General features: G+C 42.9%; 1 protein-coding gene across 2 annotated transcripts; it reads right to left on the bottom strand.

Moving 5' to 3' along the window:
* Positions 1-590: 590 nt before the first annotated feature.
* On the bottom strand, positions 591-17,474 carry RPP30 (ribonuclease P/MRP subunit p30). Of its 2 annotated transcripts, none has more exons than XM_068197631.1 (11): positions 17,360-17,474; positions 16,172-16,227; positions 15,797-15,853; positions 15,013-15,087; positions 14,411-14,482; positions 9,717-9,806; positions 7,495-7,611; positions 4,026-4,055; positions 3,582-3,619; positions 2,388-2,467; positions 591-1,045 (listed from the first exon to the last, which is right to left on the bottom strand). In XM_068197631.1, exons 1-11 carry the CDS (start codon positions 17,439-17,441, stop codon positions 936-938), a joined length of 807 nt encoding a protein of 268 aa, XP_068053732.1. In that variant the 5' UTR covers positions 17,442-17,474; the 3' UTR covers positions 591-935. The 2 variants fall into 2 exon arrangements, with proteins under 2 accessions (XP_068053732.1, XP_068053731.1); XM_068197630.1 differs by having other exon boundaries at positions 17,315-17,456.
* Positions 17,475-17,772: the final 298 nt, after the last annotated feature.

Here is a 17,772-nt window from a genome sequence, read left to right as displayed (position 1 = left end):
GAGCTCTGAAATGCTCTGCTGGTTATATCTGTTTGATTGGGCTTTTGGCAGCCAGATTAGGTTTACTGAGCCATTAAAAGGAAGGAAAACAGAAAAGCAAGAGGCAGCAAAATGACCACGTGCATAGATAACAATTCCAGAGCAGGAAGTAAAGAAGGAAATGGTGCAGTAAAGGTGATGTGAGGTGGATGCTGCTCAGGCCTAGGTGAGACAACTCCAGCACTGCAACCTCCCCTGCTGAGCACACATTCAGCATAACCTCGGGATCTTCCTGCCCACCTCTGGCAAAATGGTACTGTTTGATTTGAAGTGCTGAGGACACAGATGGCTTTTGGGATATGCATCTGGCAAATCAGGTCAGGTACTCCTACTGTAACCCAAATCCAAGATACCTCCTAGTAATTGACAACTCCTGGTATCTTCATTATACCCATTGATCACAAAACTGAATAGGAAGGAATTTTTTTCAAAAACTCTATTATTATTCTTCTTCAAAGGCCACTTGAAGGTAAACTTCATCTACTGGCTTGCAGTTGTACAGAGATGTGTTTTAAACTGGAGAAACCAGAAGAACTAGACTATGAAGGCACGTGTTCTTAGACACATTTTTAATAAAAAAGGAATGCACGTGTACAAGTGAAAATTTCCATGTTAGAAATGTTCTGTTGAGTTTGCATTAACTCCAGGATACCTAAGGCAGGGTGAAGAGTCAGTGTCCTGCCCTTGGCCAGAAGCCCAGCATGACCTATCAGATGTGGTGAATACTATTCAGCAGTCTCATTCACACAGTTTTCCTCACTTGAATGCTGGAAGAATAATTCATCTGCAGGCTAAGCAAGGCAGTAAGGGAAAAATTAGGTTGGTTGGAGGTTGGAGGAAGACTCAGCCCTGGGTAAAGAAGAGATGGAGGCTTCTGTTGACAACTTGTTCAGTCCTCAAGCTTGAGTCTTAGCTTTTTTGCAGGTTGGCACTGCTGTTTCTTCCTCCTCAATCTTGCGAGGCTTCTTCACCGTGTACACAACGCCACAGGCACTCTTTCGAGTTTCTGGAATACACAAGCAGAAGCTGCAGTACCAGTACCTCAAATACTGAAATAAAATGCATTTAAGGCACACTCAGTTCAGGTGTCCATGTTCCAAACCACAGCTGGGCATGTTGAGCAACCAGCCAGTCAGCACACACAGCAGGGAAGCAAGCTGCAAGGGCAGGAGCTCGGGATTCACTGCATTACAGAGTGGAGAAACTAGCAGGGGAAATAACATGGTGGATGTAGAATTATAGCAAACCAAGGAAAACCAAGGTCTGCAGGGGCTGAGGAACTGCAGAGACACAAAACCATAGTAAACCAGGCTTAGTCAGTTCAATAATCACAGAAGGACACATTCTTGAAGCACTGTCAAAAGCATTTCTGAGCCAGACATACTGTTCCTTAAAAAATACTAAAAAATGCATCCACGTACCCCAGGATTCTTAGACTATGTGGGCACAACTGTATTGGCAGAGGATCCCCTACATACCAAGGAAGTATTTCATGGTATTCAAGAATTTTTTTTACTGAACTCTCAACATTATCATGAAATACTGGTCAAATAACCTACAGAGCCCAATCCAATTTTGTAATTACAGGTGGAAAGCTTCTCTGCAAAATTTGAGTTAGAAGAGATTCCCTACAAATACTCTATTAGCAGAGAGGCTCTGCAAGAACCCTGACAAAATATATTGACTTGTTCTGGGCAAGTATCCTCTCTGGGACAAGGGAAATGACACTTGCTATTTAATTTCACAGATAAGATAGATGACAGGCTTGAGAAATCCCACATAAATTTGATAAACTCTGTATCGCTGGGTAGATGAGCAGCAGGCTGGAGGAGAACCTGTTGATTTTACCATGAGTTTGAAACGATCCACACTAAAGAGTGAGTCAGAAATAATCCACGTATGAAAGCATCAGAAAGGGACGTGACTAAGGTTGCTTCTGCACACATGCTGCAAAAGGGAAATGCAAAACACATGCATACCCATTTTTTTAATGTCAATCACTTAGTTTTTGTCAGTGTCATCAAGATCAGCATTCAAACCTTTCTGAAATGGGATAGTTTCACTATGAAGCACAGCAGCAGGTCCCTATTTTGGTTCCACCATTTATGACTCATTAATGTGGTTGCACGGGTCCTCCAGCACAGACAGCACCATCAGTTCAGCCACTGATTTGTCAACATGGCAACAAGGGAAAATAAAACAGCCTTGCCACACAAGCTCCTCTTCATGCATTGGACAAAGAAGTAAAACCCTGATCTGACTTGTTCTGTAAGGTCTCAGAGAATATACATCAACAAGAACTTAGTTTAACAAATGCAGGTTACCTAGAGGAGCTTACAAGTGCTCACCTCCATGCAGCATGGTGGCTCTGCAGTTGGTGGACACAGCTGCCTTTGCTTCACCTTCTGACAGGCCAAACAGCAAACCTCTGTCACTGCTGCTCAGGATCAAAACACACACAACAGGGAAGGCTCTCTGCACGATAGGTTTGCTTACTCTACAAGTAACTGGGAATTAGCAAAGCTGTAACTCAAAGTGACATTTTGCATAAGGTTACCCAGAAGCAGAGAAATGAGGCACCCAATTCTCCTGGCTGCAGTTCCCCAGCAGCCCTCCTGGAAAGCTCCTGGCAATGCTGCTTCTTTCCAGACAAGAAGCTGTACTTTTGAAAATAAAAGCCTGTCAATGCTGAAACATTTTAGATATGCATAATTCAGAAAAGAAATTACCCCACAGAAAATTTCAGTTTTGGGGACAGGGCACTGTCTGATACAAAAGCATTATGCTGAAGTTTCCAGCCACCTTTAGCGGGGATGACACCACCTTAGCTATGTTAATTTGGGTTGAACCTGACTGCTCATTTTAAGAGGGAAGAAAACGTTGTGCATAAAATCCTTCCAGGCCACACAGCCTCCCGCATGGGTCTCGTGACTCAGAGCACACTCCTTTCCCTTCCAGGGACAGGCCAAAATATGTGCTTCTGGGATGAGGAGAGTAATAAAAATGCATCTGAACTCCTAAAAGAAGGGAAGAAAAGACACTCTCCTTTGTTTCCAGAACACAATCACTTATTTAACATTACATGTGTAACTAAGGACTGGAAAATCCTGAACAGAAATAGTTACTGCTCAGATAGGAACTTCTAATATTACATAAAAACAATTTATAGCTTCTGCTACCAAAAATGTGACACTTTGGAGATACTAAGAAATAATTTCTCATTTGGTTCATAGTATCCTTAGATTTTTATGGGTTTTATTAATTTCTCCATTTACACCCACGCAACATTAATGCACATCACAACAAAACATTCCTGTAGCTGAACACAAACATTATTAGTTACAGTGACCTCTCATGCCAGCCCATGACCAAGATCTGTTGCTCCTTCCACACATACTCAGAGCCCTGATTCATTGAATGGGTCATAAACAAGTGCCACTGTATAAAGTTCAAGGACTGTAAAGGATAAAAAGAATTTCAAAAGCACTTTAAACTTTCCAATGTTACTACTAACTGCTGCCTTTGACTTTGGGAAAGGATACAGATTAGCCACATCGTAAGGACCTCGGAGCTCTAGAGGCTAAAACAAAACAAAGAAGTTTGGATTTGTGAACGCCAAGCTGACGGTGTGAGCAGGCAGGGCAAGGCTATCAGATAGGCAAGATTAAATTCTATATAACAGCAAGCTACTGAAGATAATAGCAAATCAAGCAAATACCACTATTTTGGCAAACAGAGTCTCCATCTGGGAGAAAACTATCATGGAAAATACCATAGCAGCAGCAAAAAAAATCCCCCAAAAACCAACAAAACAAAACAACCAACCAAAAAAAAAGTCCCGAAACCCACAATACAATTCTTTGGTAATGGCAACCATATTTAAACTTATAATTTTTATATGTTTAATGTGTAATTAAAGCTGTATTTTCAGCCACAGATAAATCTCCAAACTGTTCTGACTCAAAAAAAAATCATCTGGGACTTACCCTTTCAGCTGCACTAGATATAACTATGTTCTGGAAAACAAAAGAGAACAAACATTCATCTGTCAGACAGCATCAAGAAATGAAAAAAAAAATTAGCAAGATGCAAAAACTTTTTGGGTATTAACTAAGTTCAGGCTCAGAGCCATATTAAACATCAGAGTCTCTGATGCCCTCAGATGAACTCTGTCAGGGTGGGAATCTTAATTTGGGGACATGATAGACTTAGGTACTGCCCTGTCCTCTACACAGATGGGGCACAGGCACAAGCCCTCCCTTGCAATTACAAACCTCTCACAGCCAGATAGGAGATTAGTAAGTACATCACATTTTAGAGGGATAGACTAAGCAGTATAAGTGTGCAGAGTGATGGCATTAAGCAATCACCTATCAGCCTGTATCTCTCATAATGGACTTCAAAGTGCCCTTAAGGGTAAAGAAAAAATGCAGAGCTGCAGGCACTGTGTTAAGAAGTGTCCCCTTTATTTACACCAGCTGAAAAAGGTCCCACATAAACAACAACTCACCCTGAGCTGTAACAGAAATGGATTCAGGAGTCCAGGATCCCCCAGAAGAAGCTTACAGAAGGCAACTGTGCCTTCAGACAGTTTGGTGCTCCCAGATTTTCAGCCTATACTGTTGCAGTACCACTCAATGCTAAGCATTCATGTTAGCCTTGACCATACCCATACTGGTTCAGAAAATATATCTACACTTAGGCAGTGGCTGCCACTTTGTGCCACACACTCATTTCTCTCAACACTGACACCCCTATGAAAATCACCAGGCAGAGAAATCCTTCTCCTTTCTCTCCCAAAAGGTTTCTGCAGAATAGGTATGTGACTACACTGGGGCTGGCGGATCCCACAGCTCAGCTGCCAGAGCTCTTCTGATGCTAAGCTCCAAGGATGCTCACCTGGGGTGAGCCTGTTCAGCTCAAGTGGTAACTCTGCAGCAGCAAAATCTCCTTGCACCTTTTATTATACTGAATAAAAGGCCATGGGAATTCCTGCTTGAGTGGGTGAGAATTAGAAATGTGCTGAGGCAGAGACAGACTTTCCCTCTCTGACATCAGTACCACCAACACATCACACCATCTCTGGTTTCAGGGTGGGGCTTTAGATCCCTTCCCCACACTGCTTTGCTGGCACTGGAAGAAAATGCCCTGTGTGCAGCTAGATCTCAACAGCTGAAAGACCTATGTAAAACTGACTGCACGTTCACACTGTGCCCAGGGTTCCTCATGTGCTGAGGAGAAAAGGATGGGACAGAAGACTCTGCCTCACCATTAGGAAAGCCAGAAGCAGAAGCAATATACACATCAAAGTGACTTAACAGCACACATCCTGATGGAGCCTAGGACATTTTTTTTTCTGAATAGTTCACCTTTAAAATGACTACACTATGAATCCAAAGGTGCATTTGAGCCTAAGTCGTGCTGACTGCAAAAGTTTGCTGGGAAAATTCAAGTCTCCTGCCCCAAACTGTAGCAACTAATGCCTGTCACCCAGAGGAGCTGTATGAGACATCTCAAGCCAGCACAGGATTGTGGATCACTGCTGTGCGTTGGAGATATGCTCTGCCTGGTTCAAGGGCAACTGGCTTTCACCAGGGGAGGGGTAAGATGGAGGAAGAAGACAAGAGCAGATAAGAAAAGCACTGCTGGCAAGTGAAGGAGCAGCAGGCAAAGGCAAATCCAAGGCAAGAGCTAAAGGGAAATCTAAAAGGCAAAACACTATCTCCCCAGGTAAAGCAGACAGCAGCTGTTCAGTACACTGCTCCAGGCAGCCTCCAACTCAGTTACCAAAACACAGGAGGTGAGGGACTGTGGCTATAAACACCTTCTGTCTGGCAAGGCAGGGGAGTTTCTCCTTCATTCCCTGCACATTTTAACGTTTTATAGACACTGCTCAGTGCCAGCTCTGAGAACACAAGTAAATTTCTGAAGGTTTCTCTTCCCTGCTATAATAGAGGAGGAATAAAAGGATCCAAAAGCTACTACAGGTTCAGCAACTACATGTTACAGAACATGAGTGTTGCATGCCAGATACCAAAAGAAGCAGTCTACGGACCAGGCATCCCATGTTTCATTTAAACAAGGGCCTCTACCTCAATGACAGAGGCAAACTCTCAGTGAGGGCCTCTCTAGTAACTATCTCTGCTGGTCCACAACCCACTGAATCTGGAGGCAAAGAAGAAAGACAAGCTAGCAGTCCTCTTCTAGTGCCCAACAACAACTTGTCATGTGCAGCTCCAGCTGATTTACCTTCCAGTCACAGATGAAACCCTAGACTGACAGATGCAGAATGAAAGGGCACTGTGAACAGACTTAGCACCTGAACATCTCATTTGCCCTATCCATGACATCAACTCAGCTGGGGCTCTCCAGTTCATCAACAACCACGTGAGAAGCACATCCTGAACTGCACAGAGGAACAAGGAGCAATATCAAAAAGGGAATTCCAAGGAAAGTGGTCTGGTGTGTATAGAAGTCATGTCCAAGTCAGTACTTCATTTCATTAAGTGCCAGAGCTGGGCTTCTCAGGAGAAGCTGTGCAAATACTTAGCTCTTCTGTAGCACCAAGGAAATGAATCTGTTTGGCCCACCCTGCTGTTCTACAAAAGCTGCCATGCTTGAGGAGAACTGAGGTAATGATGGATCTATTTTAATTTACCTTCCAAGCTCTACATCCCACTTCAGATTTTTCAAATCCAGCTTCTCTGGACTAGCTACATGTGGCAGAGGCCATTTACAATACAGAAGGGGGAGCTACAATTTCTGTTACATTTGATATGACCCCCTATTAAAAAGCATGGCCTGAGAGGACACAGCATAACAGCTTAATGTGGTAGCCTGGGAAGAGGTAAGTTATGAAAGCAATGGGTTACAGGCATCTCAAAGTTACTTCTTCCTTGGGTTTCAGTAGCATGGAAGAATGCAGTTCATCTGACTGCAGCAAAGCCTTGGCTGACAGCCACCTAGCTGTTTGGTCTATTTTGGACACAGAGAATTTACTTGTCAACAAAACAAGGTTTCTACTTTTTTCTTATTGTTTTCTAGCCCCCATATTCAAAGTAGACAGTCAAAAGAGCTTTTGGTCAATGAGAAATATGAAATGGAGGATTTTAAAGAAATACATGAATTCCAGTTCTAGTGCAAACCTTAGATGTCTGGCACTTAAATCTCCCTCCATCCCCTCCCACCTTTGTTTTGGGAATTGCATACCATAACAACACATGGGTTGTTCTGGAAAAATAATCTAACAGCTTGACAGCTTAAGAAGAAAGCATGCAGTGGTGCAAGACTGGAAGTATCTGGAGCTACAGTGATTGTGTCCTTGTGTTAGTAGGCCAAGATTTAGTTACAGCTTCAGATATCCAAGCATCAAACTCATTTAAAATGGCTCAGTCTGTACAACTCCAAAAAAATTTGAACTGATTTAATTAACTTGTTTTCATTTTGAGAGCTTACCTTTCCTTTGCAGATCTGCATCAGGCTGATGGCATTTGAAATTGTGTATCTTCTCATAGTAGAGTCTTTGATGGCAGGCGTGTAAAGAAGTTCAAAGTAAATGCCTCGATCTATTGCCTTCACATGAAAGACAGTGATCAAAAATCAAAAGGAGGGAAGCCTAACGATCTAACAACTGCTATCTGTTACTGGTGCAGCTTATTCTCAGTTTAACTGTGTCACATACAAAAAAAAAAAAATAAGGCAGAATTGTTCCAGTAAGAACACAGCATAGCATGAAAGAGAGTGGGGGAAGGCTTCACTGTACACCAGATACAAGTGCATAAATCTTGGACGATAGATAAATGAGGTTTAACAAACAAATACCAACCACTTATTTGCTGTAATTGGCTATTACTAATATATACACACTGTCACAGAGTTGAGGAGACAGATAACCATTGCTGGTTATCTGTTGTCTTTGAAACTTTGAGGACCCTATTCCCCTAGTCCCACACCCTGCTGTAAGAAAGTTCATCACTTCCCTCAGCAGCCAGGTATGGCAGATGAAGAATTCCTCCTTGCACAAAAGCAGCAACAAGGACCCTTCTTCTCCTGTCTCACAGCATACTCTGGTGTTTGTGACAACGTTAAATAACAGTGAGTCACAGAAGAGGTTTCAAATAGTAATACTGGTTACATTTTCAGCTGCTTTGACACCCTTTGCTATGTGTCAAAATGCCTCACCAAAAGCTTAGTATTCTTTTTGCAAACAAAGAAAGGTTAAACAACTTGCACACAGTGTGCTGGTGATAAAACACAATGTAAAGCCAGAAGCTCTTTGTTCCATGGCAGTCCTACATTTGCATGAAATTATACTCTCTATTTACACAAATATTATTAAAATATGCTGCAATGGTAATACTGTAAGAGAGTCCAGTAACTGAATACAGCTGGAATTAATCCAGCTCCCACCCATGCATGACCTCTGTATGCAAGCACAACGGAAGCTATACGTGCATCAAATGTTTTACACAGAACTGGCCTGACAGCTGCAAACAACAGAGTCCTGAATTTATCAAAACCAAACAGGTGATGGCAATACACCAATTTCCAGTCCAGGTGATTTTTAACCTCATCCCTACCACTTCAGCTGCCTGCCAACCTGTCTGGCATTGTAACAACCAAAACTGACTGCTCCAGGATGCACAGACCTGTCCAACAGACTGCCTTGATGCTGGGAGTGTGGAAGATGAGAAATAGCTTGCAAGGAAAATGTCTCCCAGCACAGGGCTCTAAGAGCCACACAGCTCCTTACCTGGGCCAGCTGCTGTAGTTTTAGGCAGCTAGGGTACTTTCATACAGTGTTTCATACAAAATTGTTATTCCAAGTGGAATGTTGAAATCCTCAGTTTACTATAAATGCCAATGTATTATTTTTATTCTGTCTCAGAATTAATTATAGTTCACTTTGAATTTTTATTCTAGGTCAAACTTTGTAAGAAAATGAAGTAGGATTACTAGCCAATTCCAAATTTAAAATATTGAGAACTAAGTTCTACATCAGCCAAGAATGCCGATGTGGAACGAACCTTTACATATATTCAGACAAGAAAACAAGTTCCTGTAAGAGTATGTTCAGATTAAGTTTTCTGGCAAACTACCAACAGCAGGCAGAACTATATTTGATCCACACTGATAGCCATCTTGGGTCCCACATCGCATATTTAGCAATGCTACATTTGGTTCATTTACCAAGACATTCTTTTGTCCAAGTATGGATTCAATACAGTTGTCTTTCACGTAACCAGCACAACATCCTTCTCCTAAATTAACACTGCCATTCACATTTCCTTTATTTTAAATCAGAGGGCTGTTTATCTGTTTTGACACAGCTGTACCATTTCTGGTTTGGGAAGCAGCTTTGTCAGCAATCACACCATATCTCCCTGCTTAGCAGCACAGTGGCCTTAAGGCTCAGTTTCCATTCCTTGGGAACACCACTTCTGCCTTCTTAAGTGGGGGACAGGAGGAAAAAAAGAAAGAACATGCATCACTGTGTATTAAGTGCTGCGGTGGAGGCCCTGAAGTGAAGGACATTTGAAACAAAACTATACATTATGCAAGAAAATAAAAGAACCGCTTGGATAGGAATGGTGGGTGGAAAGCAGTAGGGAATTAGACTCAAATTTTGTATTTAATGTCAGTCTAACAGCAAGAATACAATTTAGATGTAAATTTACCATATTCACAGGGGGCCTTCGGAAGTAGAATGGCAGCTTTTCTGTTACATTTATGCAGACCAGATCCACATCTAGTGTTGTGCAAGCAATCTACACCAAAGAAATAGGAACAGATTATTAGATATGACAAAAAGTGCATAACCAACTTGAGGTGCACTAATATTCTCCTTCATTTCTTAATGCAACAAATGTCTCTCTGGGGTGAGTTCAGTTTTAAAATTAAGAGGTACTATGCCTTGCAGGTATGCCAATATAACAGCATCATTTGAGACTTAAAACCCAAGTCTTCCCTTTCTTACAGAACTAATTTTCCAATAAAATAATGGTCAACCCCAAAGCAGTACTTACTTCTTTGTTTTTCTCTGACAGAGAGCATGCAGAAGCAATGCTGGCTTTTGACAAAAGAACTCACAGATAATAAAGACCAACCCCAGTTTAGAAAGGGAAGAGCCCAGGAACTGCCCCATGTCCCATCATGCTCTGCCTCCAGTGCAGCACCTGTTCGTTTTCAGGATTAATTACTTTTACCAGAAGCAATAGAGAAAAGAAAGAAAAAAAGCAGAATGTGACTGCTGGTGCTGCATGCCATATACTGGAGACCAATCCTTAGAGCCTCCCTTCCCTGGCTGGTTGCAGCTCCTCCTGACAGCCACACCTCTGGGAGAGTCTGGAAACAGCACTGAAGACTACAGTTTAAGAATTTAGCTTTGAATTCACAGAACAATTTACAGGTTGTATTAAAAGATGGAGGACGTGAACAAGGGGCAGAGGCTCCTCACACTGAAATACAGGGAAAATTAAGGGGACCTAAAAGGGAGTCTTTGATTTACATTAATCTCATGCACCCAGGGTAGCCTATATGCCTACTCTGTAAGGATGATTACACAGGGTCAGATTAACATCTGTAAGCAGTGCTGTAACAAAGAAGGTAAGATAGGATGAAGAGGTTGAAAAGGAATTTTCTGTGCATAGGGGAACTCTCTGCACTCAGAAACCTGGTAGCAACTGCTCCAAATACATCTGGGCCAGGTGCCAACCATTCATTCCTCCTCCCACCAGCACAAAAGCAGTGGGGGCTGTGAGGAGCCCCAGGGGTAAGGGCTGCTCTAACACAAGGCACACAGTGCCTGGCAAACTGGTCATCTACCAGTTTGTTCACATGGAATTTGGATGGAGATGATAGCAGAGGCCCAGCTTTAGGAATGTTTCTTAGCTGTTGACAGCACTCTCTCCTAGACAAGACAGCCACAGTACACATACAAGCAAACCATAAGGTTTTTGAAGTTGAAATGTCTCTACCAGGACATTCAGACTAAACTTTTTCTTCATGCCCTACCTTTATCTTTATCCTCCGTTAGGCAGGACATGGGCTGCCTGTGGAATCTATGGCACAGAACTAGACTTGCAAGAGGAAGTTCAGCCCTACTACAGTTAGCTTCCCTCCTTTTCTTACACGAGGTACAAACTACTACACAGAGGTGATTTATGGGAACACACACAGAACAAATAGCTCCGAATCATGCCCTAGAAAATGTCAGTGAGGTCATAAAAAATTCAGGAAGAGATTATGCCAAAAATTAAGGAAAGCAAGAATAGACATCAGACACATACAAGTTGCCCTATGTGATGAGAAATCAAGCCTTTCTAATCAGCTCCAGAAACACTGGAAAACTTTACCATTTTACAAATTAAGCACAGTGGGATAGGGGGTGACTCAAAAGCCAGGATATCTACAGGATTCCAGTGACATGAACATTTCAGAAAATACCACCAAGGAAAAACAAACTGCGAGTCATATTCCTCACATATGAGGAATTCCTGCACTGTATGAAAAACTGGAGAGCAGATTTCTCCAAGAACTCTAATGTTCAGCCTAGCTTTGGCTTCCAGACAAATCAAATATGCAGTCAAGCTAAGGTTACCCTGCCTGCTGAAAAGATCTGAAGTGCAACAACTTCATCCAGAAAATGACATGCAGCAAGTTGCACAGCCCAGCAGCTGTCTGGCAGCACTGTGGGCAAGAGCCCCATCTGCTGGGAAAACTCCAGCCAGCCATTAATAATTACCTCTGCCACTGTCTGGATGCTCTGAGGCAAACGTTCTAGGGAATAAACACTTAAATTTGACTTTGCACTACATCTTCAGAGATACATATGTAGGTTTTTTTTTTTTTTATGTACTAGTGATGTGCTAAGTGCTTATGAACAGCACACAGAGCTAACCATCATCATTAAAACAATCAGAAATCTTAGAAAGCAAAATTTTTGAAAAGCAGCAACTACAGATCCTATTACCTGGTGGTGGGCATTCCTGCTGCAGGCCAAAACAATCTTTTTGGGAGTCTTAACCAAGGAGTCCATTCAACAACTGGCAAATATGGCTTCCTCATCCCCTTAAGGATATAAATTATTTGAAAAATTTGAGCACATCTTTCAGTACATATCCCTGCCACACTCGGTCACAAAAGAGCTTCCCTGGCTTGTGACAAAAGGGCACAGATTGGTTTCAAGCCATGCTAAAATTGGAGCACATCTCCAATGGTCATGTGATTTTTTCACAAAAACATGAAAAATCTTGTTCAATGGAGAAAATACAAGTGCCAAATTATTGCTGAGAAAGATGATGCTCTTGAGGTAATGCTGAGTTACCAAAAGCCAACAGAAAGTTCATTTGCCATGCAAGACCCACTCTTGAAGGCTTTATTCTTAATAATGAAATATCCATGAGTTGTAAGAGCCAAAGTGTATGTGCTGAAACCCCCTGTAAAAAGTTCCTTTAACCTGTGTGATACCTCTGTGAAACTGAATCAGCTCTCCACAGGAGACATTCTAAAATCTCTAAAGAAAAGGCAGCCATACAAACCTGCCCTGAATGTGAAGGATGGAGTCTTTCACCTCACACAGTTCGCAAGAAACATGCTTGGGTTCCATCCCCAGCTCAAAGTGCTGCCAGCATGGAAGCAATGAAGATAATCTCACTGACAATCCTGCTTCTTTCCTCACACCCTGTCCATCACCTGCCAGAGTGTCAGCTTAACCAGGCACTGTCTGCACTGGGCTGCCAGAGCGCAGCCACCCGCTCTGCGCTGGCACAACTCTCCACGTGGCTGGCTGCTGAATCACTCTGGGAAAGGGGATCTGCCTGAAAAACAACTTGGCAAAAACTCTGGTTACTGCTCAGCCAAAAGCAGGCTCCTCAAAGCAAACTGCCACTCAAGCAAACAGCCTCCGCAGCAAAGCAGACAGGGAGCTGCAGAAAGGAGTGGCTGTTTATACCAGTTTAAATGCCACCACAGCTGGATGTGCAACTGCAGCAGAAGGCATGATATGGCTGAAAATAAACAATAATAACCCTTAAGTGAGAATACCCTTTTCCCAAAAAAACAACACCGCCCATCCCAGCTGATCACATAGTTTCAGGTGCTTGTTTGAGCACATGATAAACTGACTGAACTCACTTGAGAAGTGAGATTTTATACTATTGCCAGAGATCAAAAGAAAGAGGTGGAGAGTGGAGCAAAAAATATTTTAAACCATTTGCCTCTGTCACACCCTAAAGAATCCTAAAATCTTTCAAGGGAAATAAAATTCAGAAATTAGTTTAATTTCGCTGTAACACATTATAATTAATGCTTGAATTCTGCTGAAAAATTCTTTGAAGTTCATATTCTTTGACAGCTTCTTGCTTTGTAGTTTACTTGGACAAGACTTGAAATAGGAGGGGAAATAATGTAGAAATACAAAACAGAATAAGGCAATTTTAATGTGGCAAAACGGGTACTCAGCAATACTAGAAAGTGGCTCTAATTTATTTTAAATAAACAACCACCAGACTCAGTTTTAAACTGAGAAGCACCCTTTGATAGCAAATTCTTCAAGGAAACTCACTTTTTTTTTTGCTGTCCTTGTCCCTCCTTCACACTGCTCTAAACTGCATGCCTGCCTACTGCCTGCCAAGGCTAAGAGAGATGGAACACTTCCACCTACTCACCCAATTCGACTTAATGCTAATATTTAAGAGCTTACAGCAGGTCAGACATCACAATTTTGGATTTTGTAAGAAAAATTCTGACAAAAACATAACTTGCTTCAAGGTGCACCACCCAATCAGAACATTGAAATCAGCTGTTATCAAGTATTTGAGAACAATTTAAATAAAAAATATGAAGGAAATACAGGTGAACAGCTATCAGGTAACTCACAGAACCAGATTCGTTCCACTTTAAAACCCTCCCTAGCATTTTTGAGACCAGGAATAATTAGTTGTAACAGAAGATCACAAATGCACTTTAGGGAAGTTGTCAAGAGTTTGAGAAGTTAAAGCTGAAGATAGAAGTTTTCTACATTATGATAGTACACATATATTGGGGGGAAAAAGGATGATTTCTCAGCTCACTAGAGTACAAGGCACATAAAGGCAACCACAGTGCAGTGCATACAAGTCATACCAGTCCTTCCTCAGGCAGACAAGGTAGATGTTTCAGACTTTAACCTGTCACCTCAGGGTCCTGCAGCCTCCTACAAATCCTCCCAACCTCTCAGCCTATCAACTGACCAGGCAGCCTATAATGTTTGATTAACTCCATGAGGTCTTTATAAAATGGGAAATAAAATCAAAACAAAGCATCTACTTAAATTAGCACAAGGCACTAAAGGTTACTGAACGAGCATTACTGATGAGATGATTGTACTTACATGGAACAGTTTCTCAGTTTTTGGAAATACTGCTATGATGTCATATAACCTTATATTTGCAGATGTTGATCTCTAGAAAAGGAGCAAATAATTACTTCTTTGAATTCAAACAGATGTCAAAGCCATATACAATGATTACAAACAAAACAATGAGAAGAAAAATCCTTTTTCCCTGTCAAGTACTAAAACATAGCCAACAATCATGCAATTACACAGCAGGTTTCTACAATGAAGTCATTCATTCTTAATTTGAGGTTTGTCCCACCAATTTATTAAGACACATCTTTTGCTTTAATCTTGTAGCACGAAAACAAAACCAGACACAAGGGTTGCTCATGGTCTTCTAGTTCATGCACAGAAGTCCAGAAACCAAGGAACAGAACTGTTGTTCCATACTGACAAATGAGCAACAGAAGCCATATACAGTCTTATAAGACAGGATCTCCTCATTATCACATTATTTGTTAGAGATGCAATCTCAGTAATCACTGCTGAGTGCCCAATAAATTCCAGGATGTTGTCCCCATAGAATTTCCAAAGTTTCATTCATTCATTAAGAAAAGGAAATAAAACTTGCAAAATTGATTGCTGAGTATACTTACCAAGAGATTACAGTGGGAAGGATCAGAAACAACAAGTGTTAACCTGGTCAAGACTTTAATTCTTTTAGATGTCCCCTACAGAAAAAAGAATAATATAGAAAAAAATTTTTGATAACCCAAAGCAAAAATTTGTGGTAATTTCTACCCAGGCTGCTATAAAAAGAAAATGGTGTCATGCTTATAGCCTTGCTATACAAGTTTTCTAAAGTCTGCAGTTACACTTCCCTAATTTACATTAACTCTTTGATATTATACCTGTCCTTACAAAGAATGACTTACTGTGTTTCTCTGGGGAAGGATGAATAGAAAGGGGAAAAAAAAAAAAAAGAAAAACAACCATGCAGAAAAATGGAGTATGTTTTACTACTGCTATGATTCCCCAGGCAGACCACAACTGCAAGGAAAAGCAGTTTCTGAATTAATGAATGTCAGTGACCCGAAACATATTACTGTATTTCTTTATATCCAAATTTCGCTCCATCAAAACCAAGAAGTTATTTCCAAAACTTAAATGTCAAGAATTGTACTGTAATTATTCAACTACAAGCAGATTCAAAATTCACACAAAGAAATGTCTTTAATAATTTCTAAAATAATGAATAGAGCTTACGCTGATGTGAGTTTACTATTCTCCCAATGCTTGGAGTTTTAACCATGAAATAATGGAAAAATTTTTCTTTTTTGATTCACACCTCATACACAAAACAACATATACAAACACACAAAGGTAAAAAAGGGTAACTCAGAATAATAGTGTATATATATAGAATGTAACTAGACATACTTGTACAATAGGTAAAGACGGAAACAACTCTGAAGGGGATACTGGCTTGATGATTTCCTTGAAAGAGAACAGAACAAAGTTACTAAAAATGTCATGGGTTTGGTTTACATGTAAACAAGAATTGTGGTCCAATCTTAAGAAGAAATTTGCCACACTAAGAAATCTCTTTTTGTGGGACAGTACATGAACCATATTAAAAACTAATCCAAAGGCAGTTCTACTGAAATATAAAATGGGAGTTTTGTTACAAATAGAGAGATTTGTACTTGTGTCTAGACGTGCATTCTGCAGCTAAAGCTATCTGGAAACATGCAATAAGGCAGCAGGTTTACTAAATAAAACACAGTAAGAACAAATAACCCCACGAAAAATTACCTGTTTCTTTTCTTTAAAGTCCATGACATGATTAAGTGCGACTGCCGAATACCCCACTGAAAAACACAGTAAGAACATTTTATCCAGTAAATAAAAAGGAAAGAAATCCTACGAGAAAACTGTAAAATACTCATTATTAAATGTCTTAAAGTTAATAACTACGTGTATGTCTAGATTTCACAGTATTTTTTAAGAAGACTGGTTCACCCAAAAAATGCTTTAAAATAGAAAAAAAAATCTGTTTGGCTTTTAGCACAGCCCAGGCCTGTCTACTCTTACTCAATGGCAGAGCTTTATGAACACAAATACATGGGCCTGGTGTCCTCAAAGGTCTAGCTTAGTTTGGCCCTGTTTATGACTTTCTCTATGGAAAACTGCTAAGTATACTCAGGACAGCGGTTAAAACTGCAGACAACGCAGAGCCCCGCAGGGATACAGCTGTTGGAGCAGGCAAAGCAAGCAATTCAAAACGATGCCGACTACACGGGGGAGAAGGTATGGTTCAAAAGGCTCTGAGGAAGATGACAGACTCGCCAGGGGCATTTAAACCACCCGCCCCAAACACCGGACAGGCAACACGTGGCTGAACAACAGCTCTGCAGGGAAAGATCCGAGCGCTACGAAACTGCAGGCGGAGAAACTTCCACGCTGGGAAAAAACCAACTGTTACACTGGGGTAAACAGCCAGAGGCAGAGCTGCAAGGCGCATCAGGAGCTTCCCCTGCGAGCCAGTCCCGGGCAGACCCAGCCCCGGGCACTCGGCGGGCAGAAAGCTGCGGGCAGAAAGCTGCGGGCAGAAAGCTGCGGGCAGAAAGCTGCGGGCAGAAAGCTGCGGGCAGAAAGCTGCGGGCAGAAAGCTGCGGGCAGAAAGCTGCGGGCAGAAAGCTGCGGGCAGAAAGCTGCGGGCAGAAAGCTGCGGGCGGAGCGCACGGAGCGGAGCGGCGCCGGGAAACGCGCCCGCGGCGGGGCGGGTGGCGAGGGCCGGCCTGCCCGGAGCGAAGGGAAGGCTCATCCCGGGGAGTCCGGCTGTGCCCACCCCAGCCCGCAGGCTCCGGCTGTGCCTGCCGAGCCCGGGGAGTCGCCGCTCGCGTCCCGCTGCCCTCCTGGCCGGGGAAAGGCCCGCGCTGCCCAGCTCAGCCCCACCGAGCTCCGGGCCGGCCCCGCGCCCTCCCCGCTCGCAGGACTCACGGTGCGCCGCGGCCTCCAGCAGGCTCTGCAGGGACTTCTTGTCCGTTCCCTGCGGCAGGTTCAGGTCGGCGAAGCCGGCCATGCTCACGGCGCGGCGGGCGGGCCGAGCCCGGGCACGGCGGCGGCACCGCCCCTGCCGCCCGGGGCAGCCTGGGCCCTGTAGTCCCGCCCGTCCGGGCCGGCGGGCCGCGCCCCACGCGGCCCTGGCTGCGGTGGCCGGGGAAAGGCGGTGGGGTGATGGCTTAGGCCTCAGGCGGGGGCCCTGAAGATCTCCCGTGGTTCGTTCCCAGGCAACGCACCCCGGATTCTGAGGGACATCCCCCCGGCTCTGGATCCCCCGGCTCTGCCGCTCTCCGCCGCCGCAGCGGCGCCGGCCGAGGCTCGCCGCGCCCGTCTGAGCGGCCGGGTGCCCA

The sequence above is a fragment of the Anomalospiza imberbis genome, chromosome 8, assembly GCF_031753505.1.
Source record: "Anomalospiza imberbis isolate Cuckoo-Finch-1a 21T00152 chromosome 8, ASM3175350v1, whole genome shotgun sequence".
Taxonomy (NCBI): Eukaryota; Metazoa; Chordata; class Aves; order Passeriformes; family Viduidae; genus Anomalospiza; species Anomalospiza imberbis.
The sequence above is the reverse complement of the archived record's forward strand: the minus strand, read 5'-3'. Positions and strand labels throughout refer to the sequence as shown.

Coding starts and splice junctions, on each gene's coding strand:
- RPP30 (XM_068197630.1), bottom strand. CDS start 17,441: ATGGCCGGCTTCGCCGACCTGAACCTGCCGCAGGGAACGGACAAGAAG. Junction 14,483..15,012: donor CTTCCCACTGTAATCTCTTG/GTAAGTATACTC, acceptor CTCCTTTTCTAG/AGATCAACATCTGCAAATAT. Junction 2,468..3,581: donor CCTTACGATGTGGCTAATCT/GTATCCTTTCCC, acceptor CAGCAGTGACAG/AGGTTTGCTGTTTGGCCTGT.